This window comes from Leopardus geoffroyi, chromosome D3 (assembly GCF_018350155.1).
Source record: "Leopardus geoffroyi isolate Oge1 chromosome D3, O.geoffroyi_Oge1_pat1.0, whole genome shotgun sequence".
NCBI lineage: Eukaryota > Metazoa > Chordata > Mammalia > Carnivora > Felidae > Leopardus > Leopardus geoffroyi.
The window spans coordinates 22741507-22764739 of NC_059339.1; the positions used below are offsets into that span (position 1 = coordinate 22741507).

The 23233-nt window shown below is 47.0% G+C and overlaps 1 protein-coding gene across 1 annotated transcript; it reads left to right on the forward strand.

Moving 5' to 3' along the window:
* The first annotated feature begins 84 nt into the window (after positions 1–84).
* Positions 85–19807, forward strand: SF3A1 (splicing factor 3a subunit 1). The gene is made up of 16 exons (XM_045458336.1): positions 85–193; positions 2825–2946; positions 7139–7346; positions 8473–8730; positions 11245–11319; positions 12261–12411; positions 12767–12960; positions 13856–13973; positions 14270–14455; positions 15096–15217; positions 15321–15566; positions 16120–16327; positions 16839–16993; positions 18226–18327; positions 18441–18512; positions 19322–19807. Exons 1-16 carry the CDS (start codon positions 131–133, stop codon positions 19421–19423), a joined length of 2382 nt encoding a protein of 793 aa, XP_045314292.1. The 5' UTR covers positions 85–130; the 3' UTR covers positions 19424–19807.
* Positions 19808–23233: the final 3426 nt, after the last annotated feature.

Here is a 23233-nt window from a genome sequence, read left to right on the forward strand (position 1 = left end):
CCTCCCCGGCGACGATTTTCTCGACCGCCGCCATCTTGCGAGCTTGTCGTATCGTCCGTGCGGGGAGCTGCTTTGACGCAGCACCGCTCACCTTCAACAAGGCGGACTGGCAGCCCTGAGCGTCGCAGTCATGCCGGCCGGACCCGTGCAGGCGGTGCCCCCGCCGCCGCCGGCGGCCACCGAGCCCAAACAGGTACCGCGACCCCCGCACCTTAATTGGCAGCCTAAGTCTCGGCCTGGGCCCTCCTCTCCGGCGCGGGCGCTCTTCACTCGTGTGGAGGAAGAAGCGGCCGCTTACGAGGGCTTGGAGGGACTGCAAGTCCCAGGAGGCAGCGCGCTTCCCGCCCTACGCTGCCTTCGGGTAGCGAAACAAGCGGTCTTTCAAAGTGTGGTTCGCGGACCAGCAGCATCAGCATCACCTGGGAGTTCATTAGAAATGCCAGAACTAAATACTAATGCATTTTAGCAAGATCTCAAGGTGATTGGTTAAAGGTTGAGAAACACCGATCCAGCTCGTTTGCAGGTTTTCTGTGGTACTGCCTCTCCTCACCCTGCCCTCTGGCTTTTGCACAGTAATCCCTAATTTCCCAGCCTGTAGGGTACATTTGTGGTAGTTCTCAGTATCTACTCTTTGCGTACCCTTAAGCCAACCACCGTGTGAGGCTCCGACTGAACCAGAATGAATGGAGCACAGCTAGTTTATGAAGTTCACGGTTCTAGTGGGGAGACAGATATAAGTGAATTCTCAACAAATGTTTATTGCTTTAATCACCATAATTGATACCAGCCAGCTCTTAAATCAACCGAGAGGGAAAGAGGTGTGTAAATCATTGCAGTGTGGTGTGATATGCCCTGTAGGTGATGCCCACATGAATGCTAAGTAAATTGTTTTTAGAAAGATGAATTGGTTTGTCAGGTGATTGGAAAGGGGAAATAGCATCCTTTATTCATTCAGCAAACTTTTATTGAGCACATACAGGTGTGCTGATTACTGCTTTGGGTTCAGTATACAGCAGAGTACGTGAGAGAAGAGGTCCATACCCTTAGCACAAATATTTAAGTATGTCAGTATCCCTGGTATTTTCCCAGTGATTTGGGGAAAAGTAAACAAGGTAATACCAGATAATTGCAAAAACACCAGGGTAGGCATCAGGTGGTGTCTCAGATCAAGAGTAAATTAAAAAGTGTGGTTGAAGCGTAGGGTTGGAAAGGGGTGGCAAAAGATGCATTTGGGGGGATTTGAACTTTTTCTAGTACACAGTGGGGAGAAAGGGAAGAGTTTTAAGCTGGATAATGACATGTTTGTGTTTCAGAAATTAAGGTAGGCAGGTTGTGATGAGAAATGCTAGGAGCACAGTTATTCAAAAGATGCTGAGGGCCTAGCTTAGATTGTGGCAGGGGAGTGAGACAGACGGGATGGGCAAGCTCAAGTCACAAAATGGCTGGTGGTGCAGACTCTGCAGCTAAAGTGATGTGTTGGAATCCTGGTTCTGCTCTTTGGTCCGGTTAAGCGTTACATTCCTCAATTTTTGTCATCTGTAAATGGAGTATTCACGTCATAAGGCTCTTATAAGAGTTAATCTATTTAAAGTTTTTAGAAAAGTATATGGAACCCACTACGTTCTTGGTAAATGTTATCATCGAATGTGGAGGCTGAGGAAGGGAGAGGAGACCCATGTTTCTGGCCTGAATGACTGAGTGCATGGTTGACCATTCATAAGGAAAGTGGTTAGAGAAGAAAGTGCCCGGAAGTCAGCTGGATCTAGAGTTCTCTGGCACATAAGAGTGATCTGGGACATCAGTTTGGGCTGGATTGTTCAACCTAGAGATGGTAGGGGAAGTAGAGGACATGGTTGTGAGTGCCTGAGTACAGTGTGAATACCTTGGAGAATAGAATTTGGGGGAGCCCTAGGGCAGAAGATGAAACAGGAGCTAGGAAGGAAACTTGGATGGAATGGTGAGCAAGAAGGAAAGACAGGTGAGAATGGGACCTAGGAGTTGAGGAGTAGAGAGTTTTGTGAAGGCATGGTCACTGGTCACATGATCAGATGGCTGCTGTATTTGGCATTTTTTACTTTGGCAAGAGCACTTGAAATGGATGGGAGGTGAGGAGGTAGGAATGGCAAGACAGAGAACTCAGGGTATTTACCAGAGGAAGAGGGGGAGAGGACAACAGCAGAAAAGAATGTGAGCGCAGGGGTGCTGCTATTTTTTTTTAAGACAAGAGATGGACCCTTTGTTTACTAAGGAGAAGAAGCTAGTAAAGAAAGAGTATTGGAGTTTATGGGACAGTTGATGTTGGGTATTCCAGTGGGGTTTCACAGAACATTTGTGCATTGAGTGGTGGTTAAGACTGGAATAGATGCAGAGGAAAGGGGCATAAGGAGTTGTCAGCAAAGAGTTTCCTGTTTCTTTATTCAGCAAACAATCATTAAATATTCCATGCCAGGCACATCCCTAGGTGCAGACATGGCCTTCTGAATTCTGGGAGATGGTTTCTTAGAATGTGGTCAGATTCTCACCCCCATCCCCCATCTTAATCACCGGGGCACTTGGTAAAAATGTAGATTCCCAGTGTCACTGAGACCACTTGCCTGTGAGGGAGCCAAGGAGGCTGCTTTTTTCACTGGTTTCCCCAGGAGAGTCCCACTCAAGTATAGTGCAGTTAAGATAACCACTTTTCTGGAACAGAGGGTCCTAACTAGAGGAATGTCCACGGAAGAGAGTCTACATTCTCAATAATATCTTAGAGGAGTTTGACAGTGGGGATCCAGTCCCAAATCAGGAACTTTAAGACATTATTTTCCTTTTCTTGTTTTCACAGCCCACAGAAGAAGAAGCTTCTTCAAAGGAGGATTCTACTCCCTCCAAGCCAGTGGTGGGAATTATTTATCCTCCTCCAGAGGTCAGGAATATCGTTGACAAGACTGCCAGCTTTGTGGCCAGGTAACGTAGCTGCTTCTGCGTTGTCAGCCTAGGCCTGTTAGCTCATCTGACACCACAAGCTGGCGGTGAGGTAGGCAGTGGGCAAGATTGGTGTCTACAGCACAGCATGGTAGGGGCAGAATGTGAATCACACCCAGTCCCAGAGTCACCAGGAACCTGTGCTTCCAAAATGGGCCTGAGGAAGTGCCTGGAAAGTTGCTTTGTCATGGATAGTATGTGTGTCTGTACTACTGTATGATAGTATGATAGTCTGAGCTGCTGACCTGAGGAAGACGAAGAAAGGAGTTGATTGTTCTCATTATGTAAGAACTGTGCTCAGAGCTTCAACTGACCCATCTGTAAAATGGAATAAAATACCACCTCAGAGTTGTTGTAAGGCAGGAGAGGAGGAGTGGGACTGAGCTGCACGTGTCAGCAGTCTTCGTGGATGGCATGGAAGTCAGTCTGAGTTCCTCTCACTCTTCCGCATCTTATATACGCTCCGACTTCCTCAGATGGAATCTTCTTGATGGCCACTTGACTCCAAAGGTCAACACATCCCCTAGTTTAAAATATTCTTTGGCAGCCAGCAGGCCTCATACAACCTACAGAGCTCTTGTTTTTCTTCACAGTATATTTTTTTAAAACTAGAATTAGTTGCCACTGTTGAAAAATGTGGAGATTTTCTGGCTTCTGTGGGCAACCAGACAGCTCATTGCATGGAAGAAGTAGCTGGCCTAGAATAGACTCCTGCCTTCGGTCAGGGCATATACTCCAAAGGGCCACTCCTTGACCCCAAGGCAGCATCCCCATCACAGTACATCATGTAATACAGGACTCCTTCCTTTCCCAACCCCCTAATATAATGAAAGGTAGAAGTTATTCTGCTTGATGGCTTTCACTTATCAGGCTCCATGCAGATTCATATTATTACATTTCAAAGGCTTTGATTAACTTGGGTATTGCGTTAAATCTGTTCTGTGCTTGATTGAACAGTCAGATTTAGGGCAGTAAGTGTTGTGTTTATGATAAATGTTTAGTATCTCATAGCAACGCTCATACTTCTCTCTTCCCCCTGATAATTTAAAAACAGAATAAATAGGGTGTTAGAGGAAGAATCACCACAGTCTCACTACCAGAATAGTTTCTACCAGCTGTTTTCACTTTCCGGTTTTCTTCTGGGCCTTGGCATCCTTTTTTAGATCCTTTAATACTAGTAGATACTTTCACATCCTGCTTTTCCCTTTTGTGTTGTGTTATAAGCCTTTTCCCATGTAGCTCCGTGGTCCCCTGATGCTGCGCCGTCCTTGATACACCATGCTGAGGTGATGTTCCTTCCTGGACTTGGCAGTCTCCTCTATATTTTCCTTCAAGGTTGTTTCCAACATTTCAATTTGGCAAATGAAGCTGTGGGGAAATCTGAGCATTTTCTTTCCCTTCTAGATTGTTTCCTTAGAAGAGAATTCTGTGTGGCACATAACTGGCTGAAAGAGGGTTTTTAAAGATTTTCTTAAACATTTTGCCAAGTAGCTTTCCAATAATTTTGTGCCAGCCTCTGCTGCCATAGAAATAAGAGTTTCCAAGTTTTCTTAAAAATAAAAATGTATGCTTCCATATTTCTAGATTTATTTTTGGCTAAGGTGATTGCTTTGTAGGCATTTTTAAAATCTGGACTTGCTTTCATATACATTGCAATGAAGGAACAGACCAGCACCATCCCACTCGGGGATAAAGAAAGCATGCAGGACCCTCTACTTCACTTCTGTTGGGTCACATATATTGATTGATGGAGCATACAGTAAAAATCACTGAGTATGTTTTTCCGAAAGAAGTTTTTTCTCTCTTGGTTTGGTCTTTCCTGAATTTTCCTGTCAAGAAACTGAAGTGGAAATTACCCTTAAAAAGTCCCACCAGCTGGGTTGACTCAGAATCATGTCTTTTTCTGCTGAAATCTATTCCTTGTGTTAGAGAACATAATTCTAAAATTAACATTAAGTTAATTTAAAAGAACAGAATCTCTTGGAACAAACATTCTTGCCTTCTTTTTTTCTTTCAGATTATTCCCAGATGTGGTAAGGTTATGGCTTAGGAGGCAGTGATAGAAGAAGCAACCAGAGCCTCCTTTTCTTAGCAGCCCTTTGTCTGCCCTGGGCGTTTGCTGGGTATGATTGTCTAGTTTAGCAATATCTAAGTGTGCACTTACCTTCCTCTTCGTATATGGTTTGCATTATAAGAGAGGGGAAGATGCTTCTTCCCCAAGTAGGAGGTTCCAGTTGGACTAATGCACTGTCAAATTGAGACCTCATGGTGTTATTCATGCTACAGGGTGTGGCCAGAGCTTGCAAAGTAGCTAGCCTGGGTGTTTACCACCGCCATGGCAGTTTGTTATGGTTGCTAATCTGGGGCACAGCATTGCCTTTATGTACCCTGTCTCCTGCCCTCTCTTCAACTAATAGGGCCAGGGTGTGAAAGTCTGAAGAAAGGGAGCAACCTGCTACCAGCAGCCCCTAGAACCATCCCTTGATGATTTTGGAGCATCTTCTGAGTGTTGGGCTCTGTCTGGAGTAGTGAGGGAAGCCCCACAGACATCTAATACCCAGATCATCTCTAATGTTTGTGGAACAGCCCTTTCTAAGTTTCATAGGAGTGACAGCCCTTGGATTTCAGGCCACCCTATGATTCAGAAAAACTTTGGCATCTCCTTAGCTGATTTGATCTTCTCAGTACACCAGGGTAGAGAGAGAAGGTAGTATTAGTTGCATCTTACACATGGGAAATTGAGTCAAAGAGAAGGTTGGGTTCCCAACTTTGGGGGTGGGGAGGGTAGAGGGGCTGGAGATTGAGTTCACTCGCCAGTGGCCAGTGATTTAATCAATCATGCCTATGTAACTAAGTCTCCATAAAAAACCCTAACTGATGGGATTCAGAGAGCTTCCAGGTTGGTAAGTAAGAACACATCTGAGGGGGTGCTGGGAGGGTGGTGCACCCCACACTCTACAGGGACAGAATCTCCTGTGCTCAGGACCCTACCAGACCTATCCCTGTGTGTCTTTTCATCTGGCTGTTCATTTTTACCCTTTAAAATATCTTTTTTTTTTTTTTTTAATAAACTGGTAATCTAGGAAATTAAAAAAAAAAAAGAGTGGGGAGGGTTGATAACTTGAAGAATCGTTAGTGAACCCAAAATATGAATATTGTCCATATCTTATGTCTTTAGGGTTAATGTGCTTTCTGACTGACACAGATGGTGTATATGTCTGACACCTTGAAGTATTGCCATTGGGCTCTCTAAAAATCAGGGTTTCCTAAATTTCACGACAGGGGATTTTTTTTTTTTTTTATCCTGAAGTTTTAAAGGAATGCAAACTGGGGACGTGGGGTTTATGTGGAAAACTGTCTCAGCTACTGAGAGAGGTAGAGACCTCCCTTCTATTCTTACCGCTCCCCTTGTTATCTGAATGTGCCTTACATAGCAGCACAGATCATGTCCTTGGGGAGCAGTTTTTCCAGTGTGGGCCTCACTTAGTAGTAAATGGGGTGATTTGGTAGTACTTGGACAAAGTACTACTTTGGACAAGGTAGTACTTGGACAAAGCATTACATCAAATGGTCTATGTTTTGATGTTTTTCTCAATCTTTGTGGTTACCCGAAGGACTAAGTGTCAGTTTGGTGCTAGTGTATCTTTAACAGTACTCCAGCCCTCTGTCCTCTTTGTTTCTTTTTTTTTTTTTTTTTTGTCCTCTCTCTTTTTAACTAACATCTGGCCTCAGTCTCAGGAAACCTTGAACTAGACTTTAATGATACTACTTTGTTTTCATTATGTTTAATTTTATGTTTCCTTTTGTTAGTAAAGCCATACTGATTTTTACTTGAAGTAGTAGTATATGCTTTCCTTTTTGAGTAATTCTTAAAATGAATAAACTTCATTAAAAGAACACAGTAGCTTAGATAATTTTGGGAATGGCAAGACTAGCAGAAGGGCTGCAGGAATGACAGAGGTCTGGGACACCCTGTGGTAGAGGTGTTCTGGCCCAGGCTTGAAGGAGGTAGACAACTCTGGCTGGTGACACCAAGAGTTTCAGGAGGACCTCTACAGTGCTTAGGGATGGGCTAGTTTGATGAGTGGTGACAAGAAGGGGGCTTGAATGGGTAATGTTCTGAGTCTAGGCAATTGTAAGGGTTGTAGTGTTAATTCTCTTTCCTTCCTTGTAGAAATGGACCTGAATTTGAAGCTAGGATACGACAGAATGAGATCAACAATCCCAAGTTTAACTTCTTGAACCCCAATGACCCTTACCATGCCTACTACCGTCACAAGGTCAGCGAGTTCAAGGAGGGGAAGGCTCAGGAGCCCTCGGCTGCCATCCCCAAGGTCATGCAGCAGCAGCAGCAGGCCACCCAGCAGCAGCTGCCCCAGAAGGTTGGAGCTCACCCCTCCCTTCACATCCCCAGGGCTAAGAGGGAAGCCTGGACAGAGAGGGGAGGATAATGAACTCTGCTCTCCAAACCTCTCTACCAGCCAGGGAGAGACACGAGGTTTTTATCTACTGAGGCTCAGATAGCAAAGTACTGTTGACAGTTGGCATTTTCTGAGCACTGCTTGTCCAGCTCTTTGCTCAGTGCTTTAGGAGTCTTCTTGTCACCTCACAGCAGCTGCTTAAGGAGGACAGCAAAGTGACCATTTTACAGCTGAGGAACCTAAGGCTTGTGGAAATACAATTTACCCAGGCCACAGTCAGGAGTCCAGAGTTCAAACTCTTGGCCCCTGCTCTTTGCCTTGACCGTGGAGTGAGGACAGTGGCTTGTGATCCCCTTCTTGAGCATCCCTCCCTTCCATCTCACCTTCCCAGGGCCCCTCCATCTGGCCTGCCCTAATACCCTAATCCTCACTAGGTCCACAAATAGGGACAGTTAAGGGTTGTCGGTGTGGACAAGAAGGGCTGGCACAATTTCCCTCCTGTATAGACCTGGACTGGTCCTTTTCTCTTTGCTGTTTTCCTGAACCATGGTGGCAAAGGCTACCTCTTGTTTTACAGTGGGAAATAAAGGCTCAAGTAGATTCTGTTACCTGCATTGCAATTTACTACTCCTAGGGCCTCAGGCTACCTCAGTTTCCTCACCTGTAAAAAGGATTCACAGTACCTGTTCTGTCCACCTCGTGGTTTGTGTGGAGGCCAGATGAGGTAACAACCGTGGAGTCCTCTCCAGTGGGTCCTCTGCACACATGTAGGGCTTACTGTGGCCTCCATATCCCTCGGATGGGATTTAATATGGCATGTTCCTGTAGAATCTTCTGCCACCAAGTTTTGGCCCTCAATTTCAGGGCAACAGCAGAAATACAGAGAGGCACGGTTCTTGCTCAAAGCCATGTAGGGAGTTGAGGCCACAGTTGGCCAACTAATTGGTGCTCTTGTGAGTTAGTATTCTCTCACACCATGGGCCAGTGATGTGCACATGGTTAACAGAAGCATAGAGGTCCATGCTGTCCTATTGGGGGTGTCTTCCCACCCCCCTCGAGCCTCACATTCCCTCTATCTGCATCGTAGGTCCAAGCCCAGGTAATCCAAGAGACCATCGTGCCCAAAGAGCCCCCTCCTGAGTTTGAGTTCATCGCAGACCCCCCCTCCATCTCAGCCTTCGACCTGGATGTGGTGAAGCTGACGGCTCAGTTTGTGGCCAGGAATGGCCGCCAGTTTCTGACCCAGCTGATGCAGAAAGAACAGCGCAACTACCAGTTTGACTTCCTCCGCCCTCAGCACAGCCTTTTCAACTACTTCACGAAGCTGGTGGAGCAGTACACCAAGGTACCCGGGCAGGGCAGGGGCCGGGGTGCTGGTCCTAGGGAAGGAAGGCATCTTGTGGAAGCACTGAAATCTATTCATGTCTACAAGGACAGTACTCCACCGTGGGTCCCTGGGCAGATGTAAAAATTCCAGTTCAGTGTAAAGTCTTGATTTCTATTGAGTTTTTCTTTTTAAATGTAACAGATTGCTGGTTTTAAAGAGAAGTGAAACGTGTGATTGATAACTGTCATTAGGTTAGTGCCTGCTATGTGACAAGGCCAAGTGGTACTAGCTGCTCTTAAGTACATTTAAATTTTCAGTTGCCTTGCAGAGTACCTGAGAAGAAGCAAGCCGTTAATAATTGCCTCCTTTTTGCCCAGTTTAATCTTCACAAGAACCTAGGATGTGTTCCCCTTTCCCCTTTTTCAGAAGTAGAAACAGGCTTAGAGAGTTGAAGTCACTTACTCATGGTCTCAGCTAGTAAGTGGCTGCACTGACTCTTAACACCTATGTTGTTTTTCACTCTTAAAAGTACCTTGAATTAGAATATAATTTAAGTAGGTATTGAGAAACAATTCAACATAAGCATAGCCAGTATTGATTGAATACTTGTATATGTAGCATGTTTTCATTTAATTCCTAATAAACTCTAAGGTAGCCATTGGTCTCCTTATTTTATAGAAGAGGAAATGGGCACAGCAAAGTTAATTTGGATAGAGTTATACAGCCAGGGCTTGCTGAGCTGGGACATGACCTCTGGCATTTTTACTCCAGACCCTAAGACCTGGATCTTAATTATCCTGTTAAAAATATCTTAATTATTATACTACATTGTTGTAATCAAGAATCTGGACAAGTCAATATTGGTATTGAAAAATAATTGGATCTGGTGTCCCTGGGTGGCTCAGTCGGTTAAATGTCTGACTTCAGCTCAGGTTATGATCTCACATAAGAGTTGTGAGTTTGAGCCCCACATCAGGCTCTACACTATGTGGAGCCTGCTTGGGATTCCCTTCCCCATTTTCTCTCTGTCTCTCTTTCTCTTTCTCTCTCTCTCTCTCTCTCTCTCAAAATAAATTTTAAAAAATTAGATCATTAATTTATTGCAAAGAACACTGATAACAGATTTGCCAGTGGCTTGTTTTTCTTGTAATACATGTAGTGGAGGTTGTCTTCCTGATTAGTGGCATGATTTGTACATCTTTTCTTGTTATTTAGAAACAGTACATTAAAGATCTGACTTAAAAGGACTCATAAAGATTTCCTCTAATTTTGATCTGAGTATGTAAGTAGAAAGAATTACAAAGATGTATGTGTTTAGAAAATGATCAAATCCAAAAATGGTAGAGTAGCTAAAATAACAATCATTTGAAGGCCAAAGTGTTAGTGTAATTACACAGTATCAATTTTAAGTGAGCCCTGTGTTAATTTTCCCTAGTGGACTACTTCCAGGGTTAAAGGTCCCCAGATACCTTTTTACTCTGTTACTTTCCTGTTTCTTCTCCCTCAGAACTTGGGTATAGACATTTAGTACTCTAACCTGAGGGCACTGGTGTCTGTCTTTAGCCATGGGAGATTCCAGGAGCAGATTTATTCCTGGGATAGAGGTATAGAGAGGATGGGGGCGGGGGAGGGGTGGGCTGAGCCAGTTTACCAGTAACAATAAATACTATTTGTGGGGGGAGAGGGGTGCCCGGGTGGCTCAGATGGTTAAGCATCTGACTTCGGCTCAGGTCGTGATCTTGCGGTTTGTGAATTCAAGCCCTGCATTGGGCTTCTTGCTGACAACTTGGAGCCTGCTTCAGATTCTGTTTCTCCCTCTCTCTCTGCCCCTCCCCTGCTCACATTCTCTGTCTCCCTCTCAAAAATAAATATTTTTTAAAAAATAAAAAAAAAAAAAACTATTGGGGCAGGTAGAATGTCTGTTTTGAACAAAGCCATCATTTGTTGTCAAACGTATGTTCATTGTCAGAATTCATTTCAAATTCTGGAATTAACAATAGTGAACAGAAAACAGATTAATTTCTGTCTATGGAGTTTCTGGTCTAGTGAGGGGGCAACAGGCAAGTGCAATGTCAGTGGATGTTAGCTGGTAATAAATCCTGTGGAGAAATAGAAAGCAGGGGACAGAGATCTAGGAGATAGGGCCTGTGGGTGGCAGTCTTGGGTAGGGTCATCAGGGGAGCATGTGCAAAAGGGTAGGAACATTTCTGTGCCCTGAGAGCAGCCAGCACATGCTGACTGTACCCTGGGTGATACAGGCAGTGTATTTGTGTATTTTCCTGCTGATTCTTGCAGCAACCTTTTAATGTTGACCATGCTGACTTTAAGTGGTGGTGTCACCATTTGTAGAAGGAAGCCAAGTTACAGAGGTTAAGTAACTTGCCCAAAGTTGTTGCATAGCCAAGTGGAGCTGGGATTGGGACCTGGAACCCTATGCTCTCACTTTTCTTATGCCTTTCCACAGGCTCCAGAAGGCAACCTCTTTGTCCTGTGTTGTGCACTGACAGTTGTTTTAACTCTTTTGTGTTTCAGATCTTGATTCCACCTAAAGGGTTATTTACAAAGCTCAAGAAAGAGGCTGAGAATCCCCGAGAAGTTTTGGACCAGGTAAACTGAATTATAACCAGTTACTGATGGTGCAAGTTACTTTGGGTTGTTTCATGTTTGGAAATAGTCTCTGAGGTGGTACCTTGCTGTGTTCCAGGCACAGGAGTGGTGAGAAGAAAGGTCTTGTGGCCACAAAAAGCCGAAGAAACCTAGATTGTCTGCTCGCTAACTTTCTGTTTTTCTCTCAGTTTTACTGGATCTTCCTCTTTTTTGCCCTCACTAGAAGCCAACTCCTGAGCAGGTTTTCTGGTGACAGATGCCTTTTGAGGCCCCAAGTTCTCAAGAGTCAAGGAGAAAAGGCATATTGGTGCTGCCTGTTTTGGGTAGCTGCATGAAGGTTTTGTTCTCAGACTCTCAGATTGCTGCTGCTTTTGTGGGTACTTGGTTGTCACACAGACTTCCTGGGACGGAGTTTGATGCTCTGTGAGAACAGAGCCTCTTGCCAAATCAAGCAGAAAACTCTGAGGTTATAACAAATGGCTGCCCTTGGGGCCCAGATACAAGGTTTCTGTGACATTTAGATTTTTTTTTTTTTTTTTTTTACATTTTATTTATTTTTGAGAGAGAGACAGAGCACAAGTGGGGGAGAGGCAGAGAGAGAGAGGGAGACACAGAATCCGAAGCAGTCTCCAGGCTCTGAGCTGTCCGTACAGAGCCTGACATGGGGCTTGACCTCACAAACTGTGAGATCATGACCTGAGCCGAAGTCGGATGCTTAACCGACTGAGCCACCCAGGTGCCCTGACATTTAGAATTTTTATTCTGTCCAAGCTTTGGGCCTGACTGAGACCAGATGCTCATACCAGGAATTTCCTCTTGTAGGCAGAACAGTCTCCTCTTCCAAGGGAGATGCTGGCTTTGGTAAAGGTATTGAAGGTGGCTGCTCCATCAGGAGCTGACCCTGATTCAACATAGCATCATGCTGTTTTCTGTTTCTTCAGGTGTGTTACCGGGTGGAGTGGGCCAAGTTCCAGGAGCGAGAGAGGAAGAAGGAAGAAGAGGAAAAGGAGAAGGAGCGGGTGGCTTATGCACAGATCGACTGGCATGATTTTGTTGTGGTAGAAACAGTAGACTTCCAACCCAATGAGCAAGGTAGATCTGTGAGGAAGGGAGGTGTGTGACTCCAGATGGGGAGCCAGGAGCTTAGAACCATCCTGGGATATTTCAGATACACATCTCTTCCCAGGGAGCAGCACAGTGCCCCCGAGGGTTTTATCAGTATGTTTCATCTCTGCTCTCAGCAGACTTTAGATTTACCACATTGTCTCCACTTAAACCCAATTGAGCAAACTTAGTGCCAGACCTTGGGTGGGTGTCTGGAGCTGGGAGAGAAGTCAGACAGCCTTGGCCCTTGGAGAGCTCACAGTGCGGGAAGGGCAGACGGATGGGCCTTTGATAAAGAGCGTCTGTGGAGGTCTCCCTTTGACTCTGGATTGCTTTCTGCCAGGGAACTTCCCTCCCCCTACCACCCCGGAGGAGCTGGGGGCCCGAATCCTTATTCAGGAGCGCTATGAGAAGTTTGGGGAAAGTGAAGAGGTTGAGATGGAGGTCGAGTCTGATGAGGAGGATGAGAAACAAGAAAAAACGGAGGAGCCTCCTTCCCAGTTGGACCAGGACACCCAAGTGCAAGACATGGATGAGGTGTGCTTCTGGGAGGGCCTGTGGGGCTGGCCTTTCCTTCTGGAGCTTAAGGAGATGGGGGTGCTCTCCACCAGAGTCAGAGATCCACCTCCCTTGTGAACCTTGGAAGGAGGCACAGGTCCTGAATAAGGCATCCTGGTTGAGCAGCTGCCCAAACTCAGGCAGCATAGAACCTCTTTCCAGCTCAGGCAACAAAGATTCATTCACAGGCAAGGATCTGAAAGCTGTGCTGGCTCTGTTCTGTGACCTTCCCCCTTTGCCCAGAGGCCCTGCTCCCCACTGCTCCTGTGCCAGCTCTCAGTTAAGGAACGCTTTGCACCACATGCTTTGATACATTTGAGCTTGGGCCCAAATGATCAGCAGTTCCCAGACCTTTTCTAAGTGTAGCCTGTTGCTTCCCTTCGACCGCCTCTACCCCCTCCACCCCCTCCGAGGCAGGCCCTCTGAGCAGGCATAGAGCCTCTAGAGCCAAGCTGCCTCCTCCCCTTGGAAAGAATTTGTGTGTGAGAAGAAAGGCTCCTGTGTCTGTGGGAATTGACTTTTTCTCTCCCTCCCAGCATTGCTCCATGAGCAGCTACCATTGAGTGCCAGCTTGCCCCCCACACCCCTCCCCAGCATGTTTAAGTGCCCTTGGCCTCCTGGGACTGCCTGGTGCCAGCTGCTGGAAATGCCTGGGCGGAGTGTTAGCACCACAGCCCCCAGCACTCTCATTCATGTTGTGAGGAAGCAGCTTGGCTGGCTGCCGGCTGGCCTCGGCTGCCCCCAGAGGCTTAGCACATGGACGCTGGCTGGCAGGGACCTAGGTTCCTTGCCACTCTGAGAGCCACCAGGGCTCAGCTGCAGGGGGATGGCCTGTCAGCCCTTCTCTAAGTCCTGCCATTGCTTTGCTTTTCAGGGTTCAGATGATGAAGAAGAAGGGCAGAAAGTGCCCCCACCCCCAGAGACACCCATGCCTCCTCCTCTGCCCCCGACTCCAGACCAAGTCATTGTTCGGAAGGATTATGACCCTAAAGGTAGGGCCTGCCTGCTTTCCTGCCTTCACGTATTCCTCAGACCTTCTGTTTCTAAGAGGGCGCGAGGTTGCTGGTCGCAAAGGCATTGATAGTCTTTTCCTTTGCAGGCCTGATGATAGGGAACAGAGCTTAGTCCTCTTTGGTGCCCAGGTGCCTTGCACAGTGCTAGGTACAGCATGGCACTAAATGGATGGGTCTTGGATGAGTAACACATGAATAAAACGATAATTTCTTAACGTCTGTTGCTTCCCAGTATTCTCATTCAAGTATCTCTGTTTTTTGTTTTTTGTTTTTAGCTTCTAAGCCCCTGCCTCCAGCCCCTGCACCAGATGAATATCTCGTGTCTCCCATCACGGGGGAGAAGATCCCTGCCAGCAAAATGCAGGAACACATGCGCATTGGGCTTCTCGATCCCCGCTGGCTGGAGCAGCGAGACCGCTCCATCCGTGAGAAGCAGAGCGATGATGAGGTGTATGCACCAGGTGAGGTGGGGGTTCTCCTACCCAGTCCACACCCCTTCTCTGACTCAGCCCTGACTCCCTTTGGCCCATGGGCACGTCTAGACTTTAAAGAAATGAAAAGCAAGAATTGAGGTCAACAAAAACTTTGGAGGATAGGTATAGTCTGTGATGCTACAAAAGAACTGCCCGTTTTCCAGAAGGACTCTTCGTAAGACTCCTCCAGAGGCAGACACCTGACATGGATGGCATCCCAGACATCCCAGAGTTGGAAGGGTGCTCGTCTTGGAGTTGTCTTAGAATGAGGGCTCTGGTGGCTGGAGCACCTTGAGCAATTTGAAATGAGACACGATAGGGAGAAAACTGTCCCGGAAGCAGGAGACTAAGCTTTTAGTCCTGACTGCTACTTGTCGCTTTTGTGACCCTGTCCTCCCAGTTGCTTTTCGTAAGTTAAGCAATTGGATAGCCTCTAGTGTACGGGCTTTTTGCTGGTTGGGCAGCCTTCCCCAGGCTCAGAGGATAGGCATGCTATGTTGGGACCCAGATTCAGGCCTGCTCCATGGGACCAGCCTCTACCCTGCACCATGAGAGTTGCTGGTATGTTGGAAGGACACCTGGTTTTAGTTTCCTTTCTGCTCCCTGCCTCCATTTTGTGACTATCCAGGTCTGGATATCGAAAGCAGCTTGAAACAGTTGGCTGAGCGGCGTACTGACATCTTCGGTGTAGAGGAAACAGCCATTGGTAAGAAGATTGGTGAGGAGGAGATCCAGAAGCCAGAGGAAAAGGTGACATTCTGATGGATCCTAGTACTTTCCCCACCCTCACACTCCTATTCTTGGGCTCAGTTTCAGAAGCCCTGACAAGCTGCGGCTTTGCTTTCCTTTGTAGGTGACCTGGGACGGTCACTCAGGCAGCATGGCGCGGACCCAGCAGGCTGCCCAAGCCAATATCACCCTCCAGGAGCAGATTGAGGCCATCCACAAGGCCAAGGGTCTAGTGCCAGAGGATGATACCAAAGAGAAGATTGGTCCCAGCAAACCCAATGAACTTCCTCAGCAGCCACCACCTCCATCTTCAGCCACCAACATTCCTAGCTCTGCCCCTCCCATTACCTCTGTGCCTCGGCCACCCGCAGTAAGCCAGTAGCCACTTTGGGACTAATCTTTTAGCATTTGCTTTTTGGGGTTGGACACTATTGGCTGAGAAGGACAGCTTCCTTGCAGTGGGGCCCAAGGGCTGCTTGGGTTAAGTTAAGAGACAAAGAACTCTTTAATAGTAAGTGGGAACCTCTAGTCTGTGTGGGAGGATTGGAACAGGGAGGGAAGCAGGAGGCAAAAGTGAGAAGTAGGCTTGGGGCAGAGAAGGGCTGCAGGGCTTAACAGGTCTTCGAGGACTGTTGGCCTGTCTCCAGGAAGCTAAGTTGAGGTCAGCCTCTTTAGTGGCTTTTTCAGTGTCTGCCACAAGCAGCTGGTTGAGTCTCAGGAGGAAAGAATGTCACCCTGGGCCTCTCTTGGCGTAGTTCCTGTCAGAGTTTAGTCATGGGCTGCAGTTTGTCAGTCCCAGGGGATTGAATCGGAGCTTTCCAGCCCCCATCCTCAAAGGTTGCTGGTGGCTAATCACCAGCCATATGTGCCATTGAGGTCTGCCTTTGGTTTTCTGTGATCTGTGTGTTCCTTCTTCCCCACAGATGCCACCTCCTGTTCGTACCACGGTTGTGTCTGCAGTACCTGTCATGCCCCGCCCCCCGATGGCATCAGTGGTCCGACTACCCCCAGGCTCAGTGATTGCCCCCATGCCGCCAATCATCCATGCACCCAGGATCAATGTGGTGCCCATGCCTCCCTCAGCCCCTCCTATCATGGCACCCCGCCCACCCCCCATGATTGTGCCAACAGGTCAGTGTCTCTTATGTCGCTTTCCAAGCCATTGGGTCAGGACTATGGACCAGGCACATCAGCAGTGGCTGATGGTAGTGCCCAGCTTTTCCCGTTGGGCGTCCAGCTCAGAGAAGAACCTTGGTTTCCCCATGTGAACAATCCCTGAGCTAGGAGCTGGGGAACTGGTGGTCCTAGGGGAGATAGGCTGATGTGGCAGAGCTGGGGTCTGTGCACCTATAGTGGTCAGGCCCCAGACAGGTCCAGAGGCCTAGTGAGACTTGCTGTCAGTTGGCACCTACTCCATCCATCAGTCCTGCCCCTCTTCTAGGCTTCTGTTGCCCAGTGTGGGCAGTCTCTTAGGTCTCCCTGCCAGGGAACTTACTGGCTCTCAGACTGAGCCAGGAGTGACTCTTCACACCCCTGACTGTGAGAAGTGGGACACCTTTGCAGTCTTTCCTCATTTATCACCATCCCTGAGTCCCAGGGCCCTTCCTCCCACTCATGTGGCTGCTTATTCCTGTCTTGGCAGCATTTGTGCCTGCTCCTCCTGTGGCACCTGTCCCAGCTCCAGCCCCCATGCCCCCTGTCCACCCCCCACCTCCCATGGAGGATGAGCCTGCCTCCAAGAAACTGAAGACAGAGGACAGCCTTGTGCCTGAGGAGGAGTTCCTACGCAGAAATAAGGTATGTGATACCAGAGTGCCACCTGTGGCCTGGAGTGACTAGTGGGGGGACCCAGTCTTGCCCCAGTTACACACTCCCTGGCGCACCCTCTTCTCCCACCGTTTTGGCTTCTGGGGCCTGGGTCAGTTATTGGAAGCCTGTAAGGGCTTCTGGGTACACAGTAGATGCATAATCAACAGTCGAAGGACCGGACCAAATAGGCAGTCCCTCTGTTGTGAACTATCATGGAGACCAGTAGGAAAACTAGCTGGTAGGCAGCAGGACTAACGTAGGCAGCAGGACTTGAGTGTGAAGGGACCTTGAATACTGGAAGAAATCCCGGGTGTAGTTCTTAATTTCTTTGCGACCTTCTTCTGTGGCTCCAGTCCTTTGAAGTTCTCCCTGTTGTGGGGATCCTGTTGGGGTGCTAGAAATAAGGAGAACTTTGACACTTCCAGTGCCTAAGGAAGCTGTCCGCCTCTAGTGAGGAGGCAGAAACAGTCCTAGCCGCACTCCCCCAGTGCATTTGACCAGATTTTTTTTTTTTTTTCTGATAGCAGTTCCCATTTTCTGAGTACCAGCTGAAGTGCCAAGAGCTACACGTTTTATGGGCACTTGTTTCTTCAGTGCTTACAACAGTACCATGCAGTCGTTGTAATCACTTGTTTTATAAACTTGGCGTTGAGGCTCAGAGAGACCTAGTTAGCAGGGAAACTGAGTTGGGAGCCTAGGTCTCTGACCTTGCAGTTTATATTCTCTCTGTGGTGCTTCTGGGGTTTGCAGGGCATTTTCTTACTACTTTTTCAGTTCCAGACTCACCAAAAGGCAGGGTAGAGATCGTTTTAAAGATTTCTTTGCTCTGTAAAGGTAAGGTAAGGAAAGATATTTCCTGCTCTGTAAAATGAGACTTGGATTAGTTGATCTCTAAAGATCTTATGATTTGAGAGTCAGAATTTCATGGGGTTGGTCTGGGCCAACTTCTTAGGGAGTTGACAAAGAGGAAGAATGTGACTTACTAGGAAGGAAGGAAAAGCAGAGCATGCTGGGGGGAACCAGAGACCTTTAATCCCAAATCTTGAAAATGGGGGGGATGAGTTGTGACATCATACTAATGGCCTTAATAGTGAATTGGAGCAGAGTCCAGGAGTTCACATGGACAGGAGACATTGTTCAGACTGGTCCAGGAATAGGAGAGCATAGTTGCTGATGGGCTCAGGGTTCCCTGGCCATAATGGCCATGTCCTATTTTGCAGGGTCCAGTGTCCATCAAAGTCCAAGTGCCCAACATGCAGGATAAGACTGAATGGAAACTGAATGGACAAGTTCTGGTCTTCACCCTCCCGCTGACAGATCAGGTATGAGTTGGTGTTGCTAACTGGCATCAGGTGCACTGGATCCCAGGATTCAGGGGGCAGCTTTCTTTAGCTAACCTTAGCAAAGAGGTTAATGACCTCTCTCTGTCCCACAGGTCTCTGTCATCAAGGTGAAGATTCACGAAGCCACGGGTATGCCCGCAGGGAAACAGAAGCTACAGTATGAGGTGGGTCACATATCAGTGCTCCTGCCCCTTGGGTTCAACACCTCTGCCATCGCAGAAGCTTAATGACCTGTGGAATCTAAAGGAGTGGGGAGACATGTGGGGTGGCCATGTGAGGCTATCCTAGAAGTGATGATGCTGGCTAGGAGTGCCAGGGAAGGTTAGCCTGACAGAATGAAACTCTGCTGGGGTCACAGTATAGTCTTGTGTGAGGCCCAGAAAACTTTTTGCCTTAATGACTAGGGTGGACATTTGGTCGGTTTCTGGCCCAGAGGTAGAGGTATGAACGGGAGGTAGAGCCATCCCAGCCAGTGTGGTCTGGGGTAGCCTGGCTTTGTGCAGGGACACAGAGGTCATAGGTCATAGTCCACCTCAACCTGGTGTCCACCTGGCATGCTTTATTCTCTGTCTCAGTACTTTGACAAATCCCTACTCTGAGCCTCAGTTTCCTGCTCTGTCAGATGAGACTTGGACTAGTTGATCTCTAAAGATCTTCTGATTTGAGAGTCAGAATTTCATGGGGGTTGGTCTGGGCCAACTTCTTGGGGAGTTGACAAAGAGGAAGAGCGTGCCTTACTAGGAAGGAGGGAAAAGCAGAGCATTCTGGGAGGGAACCAGAGACCTTCAGTCCCACCCTTACACCCTCCCACCCCCCCCCACGCCCCCCCCCCCCCCCCCCACCGCCATTGTCCTACCTTCTTTCAGGCCCCTGTATTCTCTGAGTTCAGAGTGAATGGATGTTGGGAGTTGTGAGGCTATATACTGTTAAAGGCCAGATTGCCCTGTGCTAAAGCACACCATCTGTTTTCCAGGGCATTTTCATCAAGGATTCCAACTCACTGGCTTACTACAACATGGCCAATGGCGCTGTCATCCACCTGGCCCTCAAGGAGAGAGGCGGGAGGAAGAAGTAGAGGGAAACCTGCTGTCAGATCTCAGCCACTGCCGTTTTTGCCTCTACTATCCCCTACTGCCCCACCCTCTGCCCCAGACCCAGGAGACCCTGCCTTGCACATTTCTTTCTTTCTTACTAAGTTTGGAAATTCAAATGGTTCTGAGCTTTCTAAGTCACTCGCCTTCGCAGTGGTCTCTGGAATCCCTTTGTGTTTGAGTCTTGATTTGAGGGGATTCATTTCTTTAGGTAGCATATTAGGAGATATGAACCCAGAGATGTCCTGTGGGATAGTATCATAGTGCCAAGTGGCACTTGGCTGATAGAATATGGTTGTTCTCATTATTAATCATTTTGTATTTTGCCATGGGTTGTCTAATAAACCTCTTGTGTCCTTCTTGTGAAATCAGTGCCCCGAGACTTGGCTCCTCTTCTGCTCTGAGGAGTGCTGGACTTTTAACTAAATTCTTGTTGCCACCAAGTCTTTCATGAATCCGTCTTAGATTTCTTTTTATGGCTCGTTTAAAACATTTGGACCTTTCAAAGGCATACCCTGCGTATTTAACAGATTGCTACAAAATGCCTTTAACATGCCAGGACCACAGAAGAACAAGGACAAGTGTGATGCACTTCCTGGGCCAGTGGGCAGCAGAGAGATACATGTAGATGAGACTTGGGGTGGGGGGGGCAGTATAGTTTCCTGCAGACCTGGAAATCACCCATCACCTGATTGGCTCTATGACCTTAGGCAGGTGGCTTACCCTGAGTGAGCACAGGGACATGACGTTTTTTAAACTTATTTATTTACAAAATGCTAAATTGTGCCACAGCCTTAAACCATTCCAAGGATTTTATAAAATTTAACCAGTTTACGGTTTATTGTTTTAAGTGTTTCATCAGTTTTAACCTACATAATCTTGAGTATTCCTGTTTTATACTGAGGCACAGAGAAGGTGGATCATATGCCCACAGCCACACAGTAAGAAGATGAAAAGAATGTGTGCAAAATGCTTGTCACAGGCCTTGCTCCCTAGTAAGAGCCAGACGCCGGCTATTATTTTTGGAATTATGCTATCACAGGGACATAGGCGCCGCTGTGGGTGTTTAGAGGAAGGAAGGTGAGAGCCTGTTGAAAACGGTTTCCTGGTTTGAAACCTAAATCCCATTTTATTCTGAAGGTTTCACGTGTGTTTATCTTTTGAGAGTTTGTAATGCCTTTTCTTTGCAGTCCCTCCATTCGATCTTCTTAGCTGCTCCATGAGGTCCTTTCCAAGGCTCGGGGGGTGAGGCCATTCCCAAGGTCATAGAACCAGTATTCTAGTCACCACCCTGCTCTACTCTGCACACTGTATAGAATTAACTATTCTATATTGTTATATTTTCTTAAAAAGTAAGTGAATAATTATAGATAACTCCTGAGCCATATAATCCATGAAGCAAGACAAGAGATACTCCTATTCCTTGTGCCTAATATACACTTGCAAGCTAAAGCTTCTTACTCTAGACCTGGGGCACAGATGGCCCTTCTGCAGTGCCACTTGCGTGGCTCCATTACACACTGCTGGATCCCTCACATTTTTAACTTGGTCAGAGGGATGTTCTTCCTCAACCTTGTTTGACATTTACTGGAAGTTCCCCCCCAGGGGCAGAGTGGGTTCCATGGTTTGGGTGCCTAAAATGAAGGCACTGCTGGTTGCTTCTCTGTAGTCAACACCAAAAACACTAAACACCACCTGGGAAGGGGGTCAGGAGACCTGGGGGAGTCCTGTGCTCCAAGCTCTCCTTTCTTCCACGGATTGGCTCTGGGGATGGGGAGTAGGGTGTGGTGTTGGGCACTGTCCCCCACAGATGGCAGATCCCAAGGGCTCTGGATCACGGAGGCTGTGACTGGAGGCTAGGAATGTATTTGGGTAGAATGTGAGTGAATGGGTCCTTTGAGCCACCCTCTGGGGCCCAAACCCAATTTCCCAGAGCTCCTGAGTGGACATCTGTCCTGGCTTACTCCTGTTGAAGGGCCATTGACCAGGGTAGCCTTGTGACCATCATTGGCCTTGGGCACAGCACTCTGTACTTCTGGGTTAGGGTATGCAACATGAAGGCAATGCCTTGCTCACACAGCTTTTCTGAATCTCGCTGCAATTCTCTGAGAATTATCTGCCCTATTTTTAAGATTAGGTGGATACCCAAGGTCATGTAGCCAGTGAGGGCTCTGGAAGGCCAAAATAGCTCTTAAATTCCTGGAGACCACGCTGTCCTACTGCCTCACCAGGGGAGGGGAGAGCTGTTCCTGTTGTGGGACTGCTGGGAAAATGGGCGGGACTTAATTCTGTCAGAGTGGTTGTCATTTTAGACTTAGGCAAAGAAGACGTTGGGAATTATAGACATTAGGAATTTCACTTTCAACTCTACCAGCTGCTTGAATTGTCATGTAGCCCAGAGGAAGCCACCTATGATTATACCCGTTTCATTTTTTTTAAATTAAATATTGTATTAGGGAATATATATAAAGGTTAGGTTACATTAGGGTATATACTTAAATGGAAATATATGGCATACTCGATAGCAGTTCTCATATGTAATAATTCACAATTAAAGGCAAAATACAATACGGCTTAAGCAACGTGTTTAAGGGTACACATACTAGTATATAAGATTTTTAGTTTATTTTTTTAAATACAAGTAAAATGTACCGTTTAAAGAAAATTTTTTTAATGTTTATTTTTGAGAGCGAGAAAGACAGCAAGCAGGGGAGGGGCAGAGAGGGCAACACAGAACCTGAAGCAGGCTCCAGGCTCCGAGCTGTTAGCACAGAGCCCGATGTGGGGCTCAACCCACAAACCATGAGATCATGACCTGAGCTGAAGTCGGACATTCAACTGACTGAGCCATCCAGGCACCCCTAAAATGTACCATCTTGAAATTAACATTAACTCTAGTTTGGGAATTTGCTCTCAACTATTCTATATTGTTATATTTTGTTAAAAAGTAAGTGAATAATTATAGATAACTCCTGAGCCATATAATCCATGAAGCAAGACAAGAGATACTCCTATTCCTTGTATCGTTACAGAGAAGGTACTACTGTTGCCTTTAACTGAGTCCAGTCAGTGTTATCCCTGAGATATGGTGATTAGATTAGGGTTAGGCGCGTATCCTAGTGTGAACATGATACATGAAGGAATGCCTCCACCTCACTATTGAGCAGAAGCTACCAGAAGATTCTGTTGTATTGATGTGTGGAGGAAGGATGTGAGCCTGTAGCTGCTGCCATGAGGGGCTCTAGCTTCAGATGAAGATAACCACAGGAAGGAGGACAAAAAGAAAAGGGAAAAGAGGAAAATGAGGCTGCTCTCCCTTGTCAATTTCTGGATCAAACTGCTCCTGAAGCTCATTTGCCTATGAATTTCTTTTAAGTTATAGGACCCACTAAATGCAGTTTGGGGGTAAGCCCATTTGGACCGCTGCCACTTGGACCAAAAGGATCTTAACTGTTATTCTCAGTGTAGGGATAAGGAAGTTTTATAGTTTGCCTACTCTTCATTGGCTTCTGGGTGCTTAAAACTGTCTACCTTTTAAACCTCAGCTCCATTCTCATTACAAATCCAGGCTATGACATCAGGACATCGGCTCATGGCCAATGCTGCCAGATTTTCTAAGCTCTTGCAAGTTTCTCATTCCAGGATCCAGGAGAGGGGACTTCCCCGGGCCTGTGTAAGCTCCTAGAGTAAAACTTGCAGAATGACCCCAGTAGATAATGAGACTCTAGGTTATCCATACATTCCTGTAGCCCTGGCTAAGCATCTAATCCTCAAAAGAACACCTACAGCTGCCA

What these genes read in the sequence shown, in the direction of transcription:
- SF3A1 (XM_045458336.1), top strand. Translation starts at nt 131, where the DNA reads ATGCCGGCCGGACCCGTGCAGGCGGTGCCCCCGCCGCCGCCGGCGGCC. An exon ending in CTGTGCCTCGGCCACCCGCA is followed by an intron (nt 15,567 to 16,119) that starts GTAAGCCAGTAG and finishes TCTTCCCCACAG; the next exon opens with ATGCCACCTCCTGTTCGTAC. An exon ending in AACAGAAGCTACAGTATGAG is followed by an intron (nt 18,513 to 19,321) that starts GTGGGTCACATA and finishes TCTGTTTTCCAG; the next exon opens with GGCATTTTCATCAAGGATTC.